Here is a 13,894-nt window from a genome sequence, read left to right on the forward strand (position 1 = left end):
TTTTCGAACTTCGAATCAAGTTTTACATTACTTTTTATCGTCTTTCCAAAAGATGTTATTGAGAACTGCAATTTCAGCTTCTACTTAATCTTCAAACTTATTCGTTATTGCAGAGTCAAAAAGGACTTGGGGATATGTTTATCATTTTTGATACGCAAAATTTTCTCAGTGCTGCAAAAAATGGGGATAAAATGTCTCTGTTATATATATATATAGGACCTGTATTGAGATGATTGAAACTGTAGATGAAATTTTTTTTAATTCTGAGAAAGGTGGAACTATATTGAAAAGTTTGAATATTTCGAACCTCGGAAAGTGTTGTCTCGATTTTTTTTTTAAAAACAAGAGTTTGGGGTTTTGAAAGTATAACATTTTCACATTTGCCTTTCATAACTCCTGAAACAATTGCTTAAATTTCATTCAAACTGCATTAAGACATGTAACCCATACATTTAAAATGTCTCATTTCTGTGAGACTGAAACTTTCTGAATGCTGAAAAAAAATACCAATAAGATGACTATATTATTTGAGACGCGTCTTGAAATAATCGTAACAATAACTGCAATTTCTCAGAAATTTGAAAAAGGTGGAATTATATAAAGGTTTGAATACTCTTAACCCAAGGAAGACGTAGAAAGAATAAGAAAATCTTACGGTTTTCAAGGTGTGAGATTGAAAAAAAAAATTTTCAATTATTTCGCAATCATTTTTCCGATTTTTGTTCGAATTGAAAAAAAAATACAGCATGTGTCATGTATACCTATAATAAGCAGATGGGATGAACTTAGATTTTATATGTATACGTATAATTATATTAAAGAGGAAATATTGAGAATACGAACTTAAACAGCGAGACTTTTCATCGGCAGGGGGAAAAAATTGACGGTAAGTTGGGGGTCGGGAGGAAATGGATGAGAATATCTCTCCCCGATCAATCATTTCGTATTCGGTTGTATGTGGCACTTTCCCCGTTATAGAAGTGCGGCGGGTGCCGCGTGGCGAACGAAAGCGATCGCATATTCAAAGTCGGCAATAGTTTATTCATGGACGGTTAGAACTTAGAAAGATATTGGAACCGGCCAGGAAAGGCGATATTGGTCGGGCGGAAGTGTCCCCACGGGATCCGGGGAAACGTCTTCCGATCCGATAAAGTGGAAAGGTCTGTCCCCTCCTCGCGTGACAACTCACTCCCCAATAAAATTCAAATAAACTCAACCCTGCATACTAAATTTTTACCATTTTCAATTACCACTTCGACAGTGCCCCAATAGCGCGCATTATTATTTATTTTTATTTATCCTAATCCCTCTAATGTATACGATATCCCGGGAAGTGTAATTTTGTATTTACATCAACGTGAAATCATATGGACTAAGATATACACGAGTACCTGTTATTGATAACCATCAATTATCGAATCCATCTAAGACACGTTATAGTCAACCGAACCTGTAGCTGTGAAGTGTAACGGAAAAGCTGAATATTGGACTACGATATTCTAATTTTCAAAAAAATAAAATAAAAAATCAGATGTAGCTCCACCGAGTTCGTTTAATATCTGATCAGTTTCAAACTAAACGAAACGGAACAAATGGACCAAATTGTGATTAAATTATTCCACCCAGTTTTGAGTTATTGTTAGTCAAAGAAAAATAGTTAGTCAAACACACAGCGTGATCCAACACGCTTATAGCAAATTTTTGTTGTGGGTTGGGAAGAAATTGAACCGATGCAATTGAGAATCCATAAAACATGCTCAGAATACTGCAAACTTAAACTGGGAGTTGTGTATTAGTTTAAATATCTTTAAAAAATAAAAATCAAACTTCAAACTGTTGAAGGACCGCACAGTGACCACAACTGGAAATTTTTGTTGGTGTAAGTATTTACATGTCTACATCCATCGATATGCTGTATACTATGTCAGAAAAATTCATCTACGTAGTCGGAAATTGTCTTGTTGAATACGGTAAAATTTTGTTTGGATAAATCGAAAAAAATATTACCTCATGTGTTTTGGACGTAAAAAAGTATGGTCTTTTCAAATGTGATATTGATTCTAACGGTAATAACAACTTTGGAACTGCTCAAAAAATTGTTCCTATACTTCTTGTGCGAAAAATATAGACATTTTTGAGTACATCTCGAAATTTGCAGAATGGAACTCGAATTTTTTAAATAGATTTTTTATCTTTGAAATATTTATATTGATTCAATTATGACGCCATTTTGATTCCACTCTCGAATACTTCAAGCGTCCCGAAAATGAGAGGGTTTTCGCATTTGAATGTGCACAATGTAATAAATCCAAATTGCAGCCAGATCGAAATTCCGAACGTTAAAACAAGTCAAAAACTGGTGGCTATAGACTGCAAAAATCGTTTCTGCTTGGACTTTTATACACATACAATTTAGTGTTAATTAACTACTATGTGGTGTTAAATTTCCGAATCTACCCCAAAAATTGTTTCTCAGTAGTTCACACCGGCCAATTTGAACACAAAATTTTTTACACTATACGAACCTGTTATTCTATATAATATGAGTATTGGTACCAATTAATCAATTAAACTTTACGTACATTTTTATCTTTTTGTTACAAGACCCGTTTTCCTTTTTGCGACGAGTTATAGTGTGAGCGGCGCTGTGGTATACCTATAGTAAAATAAAAAGAACTAGATCGAACTGAAAGGAACTAGATTCTGGCGCCAAATTTGAATTACAATTGATGTGCGTATATCATGTATACCTTAACAGAGCCGTACAGAATGTATCGCAGCCGAATAGCAGCCGAGAAATGACATTTGCAGTGGTAATTATTATTATGCCCGTTGTATCGGCCCTGCGGATCTACGAGCCTCCGGGGTTAAAGGGGGCGGAGGTGGAGGCGGAGGTGGAGGTCAGCTGCCCGTTCCCAGGCTCGCCCCAGATTTCAACATTACTCAACACGGATCAACCTGCCAAGGCAAACGCCATTGTTCACTCCTACGCTCCTGTGTATCCCAGCGTCCAGCTCTCGCCGAGTTTATTCCACATCATCGACGTCGCACCGCAAACGTTGATCCATCCGCTTCCGCCCGGGCAGTTCTGTTTTTTTATTCAAACTGTTTTCGGCCTCTCATTTATTGCTCCTCGCATCTTCTGTCTTCGTTCACTCATTCTTTTTTTCCGGGATTCTCACCACGAGTCGCGATCAAGATCGGACGGTTATAACATTCGGGGAAATTTCATTGGACGTTTAGACTGCGCTAGAAAGTTGTAGTAATATTTGTATCGCATGGATAACGGCTTACGTATCGCTTGGATTACAGAAAAAAATTTACTTGACGTTACTGCTTATTGTTATTATAATATTCAATGATACGTTTTCTCATCATTCAGCAACATTCGGTCAGTTCGTTCAGTTTCCGACAATTTTTTTTTCAGACAAATAGAGCCTTAGCGTTGTTTATTGCACGAATCAACAATCGTAATAGTTACATGAAAATGTAAGACTAATGACCATGATAATCAAGTAACATATCGTATTAAATTTTCCGCTTACAACTGTAAACTTATTTTCATTTTGTTCACAGAATTGAACTTGTCGGTTTAGTAAAATGATAAAGCAATTAAGGATTGTGTATTAACCAAAACTATAGAAATTTTTTTTCGTGTCTGTTTCAGATCTATATTTTTACAATTCCTCCAATTTTCTTTTTTGAAAGCACCTATCGAGAAATGAACTCTTAATTTCGAACCATATTTTATAACTTATACCATCTTAGATACGTGATGAAATTAGCCCTTTCGAATGTGGCAATTTTTTCAGCTCCCAGATTAAGAAAAAAAAAACAGTAAAATATTGAAGAACATTTTTCACCTCTAGTAGAAAGCTGCAGATTTTATTTATAATAGCGCATTTTACATAAAAATATATATGTTTATCAAAAATCTATAGTATAACTAATCCATCTTGTCATAGCACTTGAAAATTTTGTAAGTAACTATTTAGAGCAGTGAATAATAACCAGTTTCGATTCAATATGATTTCTGTTTTCTGCCAAGTTTCCGACGATAGATTAGCCGAAAGACTTGTGTTCACAGATTTGTACGAAAACAAAAAACATTAATTTTCATTAATTATAGGCATTCCGAGAATTTGAACATTATTTATTCGCCTTACTCCATAATAATGTTGGAACTTTGAAAATTTACTTACCTATATATTTAGAAAAAAGCGAGAGCACTAAGGATGAAGAGAAAAACTTATTTTTCGTACAAATTGTGGTTGGAAATGTTTCAACATCAAAATAGTTTTTCTTATTCAATCATGAATTTTGTAGAATATTGAAGTAGAATGATAATATATAAATTTCTAGTTTTCATTAAATAAAAACCGATTGAACAAAGTATTAATAAACTTACTCCAGTTACAATCGCTGATATTATTCACTCTCGCTCGAGGCTCAAGCATGGCTAAATAACTTTTGATTTGAACCCCGCAAAGTTTTAAACATGTATCTAACTATTTCACGGTAAATTGTAATAACGCTTTGAGTACATGCAACTACAAAACGAGATAAAAACTTCAAGTTCCGAACCGAATTCACCAAATCTGATGAAACTAATATTGTTTATAATCCCAATAATTGTTTAAAAAATATAATAAACTTGAAATTGCTGTTTTGATCGCTTTTTAGTTGAATCTATCGATACTGGTTCCGCTGTGTTTAATTAAATTGAAAAATCCTTTTCCGGGGTTTATTTTTATATAACTATAATTGCGCCTGTCTATTTCACGTGGGTACGTAGATATAGTACACTATATTATATAATGTGGACACATTTGATTGCCCCCCCCCACCACAATTAGCTGGTCTCTTAATACTCATGTTCAACATACACGGAACAAAAATAAAAATTCAAGAATAACTTGTGCGAAAACGTAACTAGCCAGATAAAAATTCTCTGATTAATAAAAATGAATAAAGCTACGATTCGTTATCAGAATTTGAAAACGGTGAACATTTTTCTTGACATTGTGTAAGTGACGCGTCTACATTTTGTTTCTACGTCATAAATATCGTACAAAATTTTTGTCAGTAGATGATCTCGCTTGAATGTAAGTTTTCACAATTGAAAACGAATAGTTACACACACGATTGTAAAAAATGTTAATTCTGTACGGTGCTGAAAATTGAGAGATTGATTTTTTCCTGTTTCTTTTTTTTTTGGTTACTATTTCAATGAGGTTTTTTTCATTTATATTTTATATTGAGGATTCATTTAATTCAATACATTCTTGATCCCTGCAAAGATTTTTCTACCATTGTAGGAACAAGTGAAATACTAAAATTATAAACTAAAGCTTACAGATATCGATTTTTAATTTCCAATCGCTTTAAGAAAGATTTAAAATCCCTCAACCTTACAGTGATATTGATTTCGTTTACAGAAACAAATACATCAAACTTCTTATCGCGGGAAAAAATCTACTCCAGTAAACTTGTGAAAACTACTATTTCAAACAAAATAATATCTCACCGTTGGGTGAACTTTTAAGAATCTTCGAGAATTACAATCATTCAAGAGCTGTTCGTAGAGAAAAATCGATACCTAAGCTCTTTTTACAATCGTAGTGTCTGTATATCTTTAATTGTCAGAAAACCATCTCAACCTATGAATACACAAATTTGCCAAATCTTGAATGATTAACTATTTCTCGTAATATGCAGAAGTCAACGAAAACTTATCGAATTTCGAATGACCAGCCTGCTTGATTGATTTATTATATTCAGCGAAAAACAAAACAAAAAAAAATTCAAAAAGAATTCTTACAATGTAAGAATTTAGCTCGAAGAATATATACTCTGAAATTTCATGCGAGTTAAACAAAGTACAAAATAGGATGAAGTTAGGGGAGAGGAAAGGGATGGAACTCGTGACTTGGCAAGAATTAAACCGAATTGCCGGAGGTTGAAGGGAGTGAGCATCGCAAGGCTACCAACCCCAAGCGATTATACTAATAGTCGGGGCGTGGACAAGTTGATAGGGGACCCGACTGCAGCAGTGCTGCCAGTTTTCTAATTGTTTTCCGCTTCTATGCGAGGCGATAAACTTGCAATAATACAACGCAATAAACTGACAAATCGAGATGCATTTTTGTTTAACTGCAGTACATTGATTCATTTATACTTTTTTATGCTATTTCATGAATTTTTTGACGATGGAAACAATGCACAGATCCACATTCTTCTATGTACACCAATGTATAGAAGATAATTAAACATTTTTTTTTTTGCGGTACCAAATTTTTGTAACTTTGATGCTACGCTGGAATTCTGTTTTCAGAAGAAATGTAAACAAAAAAGGTGTCGTAAAGTCAAATCGGTTAGGTAGCAATAAATGATAAATAGGAAGAGACGTTACGTATATGATCAAATTTTAAACACTCAACTGCTTTAAAGTTTGCATTGTAAAAATAAAAGACGATAATTTTTCTATCAATTTTTTGCTACATATTAACGTTATGCTGTAACTATAACTCAACCTCGTCTTTATTTCGGATGTTATTTATTGTTCTATCGTTATCGGGATCAAAGTATTTAATTTTCTGATTTCTATCGGATTATATCGCTAGTCCTTGTACACAAATATTTTATCAACATGATTTGATTCGATAGATAATGTTAATTCCGATTAATTTTATATTGGTATTATGCAAACTAAAAACTCCATGTATGGCTCTGTAAGTATAATCAATTGTTGACTCAATTTTTTTCATTTCATTGTCACTCCGAATCAGCTTTGATCATCGTTTTGGGTTCGTTAAACAAGAATTAAATTTTTTCAAATTTTATCTTCTTTACGTAATTAATGATGCAAGATTTCGGAATTCTTTTTTAGACGGCTTCCAAAATTTTTCGTCAATATCTCGGCTAGCTAAACGTGAAGGATTCTCCTTTTGAGACAATGACTTGATCTTTGGAATACTAAGTAACTAAAAAAATATAATCAGAAGAAATTTGAAAAAATAACTGTCGAACAGCAGTGAAATCGGCATCTGACCATACGCGGCGAAACATAAGTATATAGTAAATCGGATATATTGTTTTACAATTCGGTACATAATCTTCCGAGCTTTCGAGCTCAAGGAAATTACTTAGTTCGTGTTGCAACATTTATGACGCTTAGCATTGACCAATATCAATCAGAGTGATGGACTGTAATTTATACTTATCGTCACTCTATACGTGCAGAACATTTCGCAATTGGATAAGAAAAGCCGTGTCGAGAATAATCGTTTTATCGGTGGTATGCCACAAATTATTGCTCATATGTACGATACACTATAAGACAGCTGACGTCACTGTAAGACAATCAAAATAACCTTAGAATAGATTGAGTTTATTGGAATAGATACTATTGTTCTACAATTGTTGTACAATTAATAAAACAGTGATAATCGGTTGAATTATTGATCAAATCATTAATCGTTGGATATTGTTGCCCGCAAAAACATTCATTGATCTATATTTCACGAGAATCAAATCGATGATTTGATTTTCCTCTAGTTATAGGATTTTTTTTTCTTGCAATTAACAGTATAGGAAAATAATTTGCAGTCAGTTCTTCATAGAACTTTCCCGTAATTCGTTTCGGAAATGTATTGTTTGTTCCTCTACAGATCGGCATTGAAAGAAATTTCAATTATTATTTCTAATTATTTCGAGTACAGTCATGACTTAATGCATTAAAATTCAAAACGGTAATCCTGCAGAAGTTGGCAATCAACTAACTCATCAAATCGGCTCTGATGTTATTCAGGTAGTCAAATTCAAAACATCTTTCAATTGAAAATTTATTCGAATTTTATGTCAGTTATGTATTGCGTAAAGAAGAACGGTTGGCAAAAAGATCTTCCTAATCAAGACAATTACTATGGACACTAAAAAAAAAAAAATGCCCTTTGAATTTAAGAAAATATGGTTTCATTCGATGACGTAAATTTCTATTTTGACTGTTCTTTCATTGAATCAAAGAAAAAAAAATGGCAAGTTTTTTTTGCTATATTATCTTTCACTCAGTGATAGCAATCATATGTCGTACAATTACAGAGAAAGAACTTTCTTTCCCCGTGCGTTGTGCCGTGGCGAACGAATCGTCCGCATGATACGTCAGTTCTGTTGAAAAAAAAAAAAAAAAACAATTTTCACGGATGTAAAGTGTAAACTGATACCCTTTATGCGAAAAAAAGAAAAATATATACGCGTGTACAACTAACTGCAAGCACAGCGATTAAACCGTATCCGACAGAGGGTTTTTCAGTATATATCCTGCATGTCGGCACACCCGGGATTTTGTCATGCATATGCGTATCGCTCTATTTTCCTCGCCCTCCGCTGTAGCCCCTGTTGCGAATGCACCTGATTTCACACTTGTTCTTTTCAGCTCTCCATTAACGTTGCGAGCCGCACGCTGGCAATCCATTTTCCGACACGGCATTGTCCCTATGCGCCCCAATATGTTCTAACCACCCTCCAATTCACGCTTAATAAATCTTTACTCGTTACCACATTGCAGCCTTGCACCTAGAAAAAAGATACGTTCGAATACGAACCTTTCGCCAAATTTCCTTGTTAAAAGCTAAAATTTTTTTTATCGACTTGTAGGTGTATAAAGTGAAACAATGAAACTATTGAAAGAATTACAGTTGAAAATTCCAACCAATATATCGTTGGCCGCAGTTATTCTGAGACGGCCAGTTTATTCAACGAGTCGAAGTTACGTTGGCAATGCAGAATCAGCCTGCAGCGCCGCCGTCGGCTGTCCGTGAAACAATCTCAATCTTTGTAAATATTATGGGTTTTCAACTGAATAATTGGCGATTTAAAAGCAACAAATAGTGATTTTACAATATTCACCAGAATGGCGCTAATAATTAATCAGTGTTCAATCCGATCGGCGCTTTCTTTTAAATGTGGAACTTTTGCTAAAGCAACGCCATCTTAATTGTACTCTATTTTATCGACACTTTCTATACATGGAGATAGTCTTCCTTGCCTCAACCGTCCATAGTAAACATAACTTAACGCATGATCGTCGAATCTAACCAAAAAATACAAAATTCTACGGTCATGAGACATGTTATATTTACAAAACTTGAGTTTGTTTCGCAGCCAGTCGGTGTGGTGACGCTGCGGTCTGATTCAGCGTCGCCAACTTAACCGACTTGTCCAAAACATCAACCTTCTCAGAATCACTACGGACAAGTGTACATTTGGGGACAATGAATCTGAGACGGCTAATTTTTTACACTAGACAGTTATGTTGGCAACACAGAGAAACCTACAGCACCACGGTCGGCCGAGCGCGAAACAAACTCAATCGCAATAAACGTCACATAAAACCATGACCGTCGAATCTAACCTTAGAATACCGCGGGGATAATGACTCGTTGGATTGACACATATTCTAAGGTTAGATTCTACGGTCATGGGTTACGTTACGTTTATTGAGATTGAGTTTGTTTCGCGCTCGGCCGACTGTGGCGCTGTAGGTTTCTCTGTGTTGCCAACTGTCTAGTGTAAAAAACTAGCGTCTCAGATTCATTGTCCCCAAGTGTACATTACATTAATCGTAGCTTAGATCTAAAATTCAACGATTCATTACCGTAGGTATGCAAGATGCAAGTTTGTTCCATCAGTCTCTCGGACCCGAACAAATCAGTTGAATGAATCACTCTCTGCGGTGTGACAGGAACATCGGCGACACTTAAAAATTTAAATCCTGCACCCCTTGGCGGCTTGACAAAGGGGAAAATACCGGCAACACACGCGCCGATCGAACATTCGCGAAGAGGCTTGGACGAGGAGCGTGTTCGCCGGAGCAGGTTCCGTCCAACGGATGTCCGAAATTGGCCGTGTAATACGGACGTAATCCGGGCCACGTGCCGGAGGCTGCAACCGCATCAGTTACTCCTCCCCCTTTCCGGGAGCAATCTGCTCCCGCCTTTGCTGGTCCACTCGTTAATTCGTTATATTCTCTATTCAATTCAATACCAATTTGTACGGTTAGTAAGATTAGAAAGCGACTTGAAAGCAATGCTAATTCTTCACCCCTGCTGCAGCCCCGACGATTTATATACGTGTATATGATTTTAACGGTACCCTTGCGTGACGTAATTTACATACTTTGATACGAAGGGTTATTTACTCGATGAAATTGCAAACCATTTTTGATTGACGATACTCAAAACTCGCATGAAATCACTTGAACTCGTTCGAAATTACATAGAAATCGCATGAAACCACTTTGAAAAACGAATGCACGTTCAAATTAATTTCGAACAGTTTGTAATAATTTCAAACCCAGTTGAAATGGCTTCAAACCACTTTCGAATTAATTCAAACCGTTCATAATTATTTCGAAACTGCTTGAAATCACTTTATCAGTTTTAACCTATTCCAAATCGGTTCTCACGTGATTTGTGAGTGAATAAAACCTCGTTTCAATGCACATCTTGTGGTTATGAAACTGGACAAGAAGGCTTGATTTTTATCAGATACAACCATGATCAGTGGATGGAGTTTTCTGTCCAACGGTTCATAGAATAATCACAAACATATTACTTTATTTTAGAAAAACCATAGCCATTTTTGGCTTCCGATATCAGAAATTACGCTTTGTTATATTCTTCACGTAAAGAAGAAATTTAATTTATGCCAATGATCATGAACACGAATGATTTTGAACAAATTCGAATAACACAATCTAAAAAATTTTCAATTGTCAAAAGGACGAAAATCAATTTGCTGAAGTTTTTAAATGTAGAAACTTGACATACAGAACCGGTTTCCTGCACTTCACCATTCTTAAATTCTCATATTTCCGTACTTTGACTTTCTACAGTTTAAAATTCTTCAAACCAGATATTCGCGGTTTTGGAAGTTCGTTACTGTAACCCTTCTATTTTTTAATCTTTCTACATTTTCACCACCATCTTTTCAAAACCTTTCGCCATTACACAGAATTCTGATGATTCTATATTTTAATTTTCCACATCTTACTCTTATTCACATTTTGGCGTTCTTGCGAGCGAACTCTGACGATTCTATACTTTGACTTTTGCATACTTCGGTTTTCTACATTTCAAAACTCCACGTCACTATTCAAGACTCGACCAATTTCCGACCTTCCTATCATTTTCACCCCCTCCATCGCCGGTTCCGAAAGTTAGCAGCGAGAAAAGAACATCGCTGAATCGCGCTCTCCGCACATATGGCAAATGAAATTGGCTGTCGCAGTGTTGGGGTGGTAGTAACAATATTTACAGAAGGTCTGTATCGCCCTCCCCGCCGTTTTGTCAAGACTCCTGCACCGCGGGCTTCCGTTGGTGGCTTGGGTCCCACTTAACGGGGGTTAATCCTGTCTAATACTCTTTAGAGATCCATCGCACTGAGCTTCCCCCCCTCCGCCCCCTTCCGTCACCCCTTACATCCAATTTCTATGGACTTACACCTTGTTGCAGGGTATTAGCATTTTGATTGCGGCACTGCGAGAACTTTGCCAGCTCCAATTAACGAGCTTTCGCAAGAATTTGGCATTACCAGTTCTGGATATTCCGATCGCTGATGCAATTGAAGTCGAGAAATTTGAGAAAAAGAGAATGAGGAAATAGGGAAACTAGTCGGGATTAATCGTTTCCTGTTGGACTTGATTTTTTTTTTCCACATCAATGATTGCAACTTTTATTATAATTTCTTCATCTTTTTCGATCTATTGTTGTTGAATTACATTATAATTAAAGGGAACACATCACAACTCCAACATGTAATTTAATAATTTTATTTTACGACTATCGAGCGAGTTTTATGAAACAAGTATTCTCTTAACTGTTTGAATTTATTGTGTTCGCTATGTTGGTATACAGATATTCGTTCGAATAACGTTGAAAATATCGTGATCTTCGAAAAGCTTTTTGGGTCACGATATTCCTGATATTATAAGTAAGAATTTGAAATATAATTCTAAAGTTATCTTAGTACACAGGACGAAAAAAAAAGTTATTATCCAATTTGTAATCCGATGATCACCATTATAATTTGAATTATTTGATCTATCAGCAAAAAAATTTGAAATAAAAACGGAAGTACAATAAATTAATAAAAATATGTCGAGGTTGAATGTCAAAATTGTTTCTGAAATCAGATGGTTGACACTTTATTCAGTGCAAAATTTGTGACAATGCTTTCATTTGGAACTATAATTGGTTATACAATTTCATGGTTATGATCATCAAATTGCCAATTTGATAGTAACTTTTATTTTCCACACTGTAAATAAAATTATTTCAAATATCTGCATGCAAAAAATTGCGTCGAAAGGGGCTTTTTGGTGAACACCAAACAAATATCCTGCAACGTATTGAATACAATCAGCCCACAGAGGCAGAGAAATAATTCTTTCAATGTACTTTATTCATAATTAAAATTTGACATAAATGCAAAAAGTTTGGAGCTTCAGTGACAAGTGATTCCTTATTGAATTTTCAATATCTATTGTATCAAGTGCCGCTGAAAAAAAATCAGGTAACTTATAAACAAAGAGATTTTGCGATTCAATATAACTATATAGAAAATGTATTCTCAAGGTAGCAACTGAATGACTCCGATATGTATCCGTTTCTGCAACCATATGTGTAAATGTTCGCTCGGCATTCGGCTCCGTGTGTTTGTTATTTGCAGAAGAGCTGAACGTCGGCGGTCGCCCTCGATGCGTAGTGAATCCGACTTGTTAGATTAGCGAGAGATCATAATCAGCCAATCAAGAATGGGGTGAAAATACCCCACGGCATTCGCAAGGTGTCGAATGTCAGCTCCTGAGGGAATCCTGATCCAATTTTACCGCCGGGAACTCGAAGCCTGTGCTGCAGTATTTCAATCGGCAAAATAAAGCCCCAGGATTGCGGTGATATCCTGAGCCCGTGACGCGATTCGCATGCGAGATATGGACAATGGATTTATATAAATATATCGTGGAAGTATACGAGATCAACGATTTTACGTCGAGTCCAATTTCGGCTCGGTAACGTTCGGATTTCAAGTTCACCGGTTATCGGCAGATACTGATTTTACTTCCCTGTACTACATTATAATAAACTATATCTTCTTTCCTCACTGGCAAAATAATGTTTACAATACCGTCAAAAACCCGTGCTTGACAAAATTGTTTACTTATTCCAGAGGTGCGTGGATATTTCGACACGAATTGAACAGTAAAATTCAATTCGATTTACTAATCATTGATAGTGGTGTATAATTTTGCTGTACTTACTTAAATTTGGTTTATTTACACAAGTGCAGTCAACGTTCATAGTTATTTTAAAATGTCAACATCGCAAACTTCTTAAAATTTCTGTGAGATACAAATATAACATCCAAATACGCACACCTTACTTTTAATAAATTGAAGTCACTCGTACCTTGAGACGCATGAGCATCTTTCTCCACCAGATGGCGCGCTGCAAAGTGACAATCCCGATACGTAAAGTGACCGAGGTTATTGCTAGGTGTATCCTCGGAGTCTTCGCCGCGAAGGGTTGGCCCCGGAGAAGGATGGTCGTGCAGGGAAGAGGGCGTGGGAACGGCGTGGCGTTACTGTGTAGTGTAGTAAAGGCCGGTGATAGCGGTGACTTGCGACCGCTGCGGTAATTGCCGTAATTGTGTCGAGTGATTCACACGTCGAGTCGTTGTGCAGCCGCGCGCTGCTGACGGCAACTGCGTGAGTAGTTGCATACGTGTATCTTATTCGCGTTACAGGCGTACGTACGTACGTACGACTTACGTACACGTACGCAACGTACGTAACGTACGTGTAACGCCGCATTACCGCGCATGCCACGATGCTATA

General features: G+C 36.1%; 1 protein-coding gene across 1 annotated transcript in view; it reads right to left on the reverse strand.

The window, feature by feature from the left end:
- The window catches only part of LOC124182710 (lysosomal thioesterase PPT2 homolog), a 26,614-nt gene extending 13,115 nt beyond the window's left edge, over window positions 1-13,499 (reverse strand). The window contains exon 1 of the mRNA XM_046570300.1: window positions 13,467-13,499. Coding sequence (XP_046426256.1) covers window positions 13,467-13,484 — 18 coding nt within the window. The 5' untranslated portion in view covers window positions 13,485-13,499. The remainder of the gene's footprint in view (window positions 1-13,466) is intronic.
- Window positions 13,500-13,894: the final 395 nt, after the last annotated feature.

Source organism: Neodiprion fabricii, chromosome 5 (genome assembly GCF_021155785.1).
Source record: "Neodiprion fabricii isolate iyNeoFabr1 chromosome 5, iyNeoFabr1.1, whole genome shotgun sequence".
In the NCBI taxonomy this organism is placed as follows: domain Eukaryota; kingdom Metazoa; phylum Arthropoda; class Insecta; order Hymenoptera; family Diprionidae; genus Neodiprion; species Neodiprion fabricii.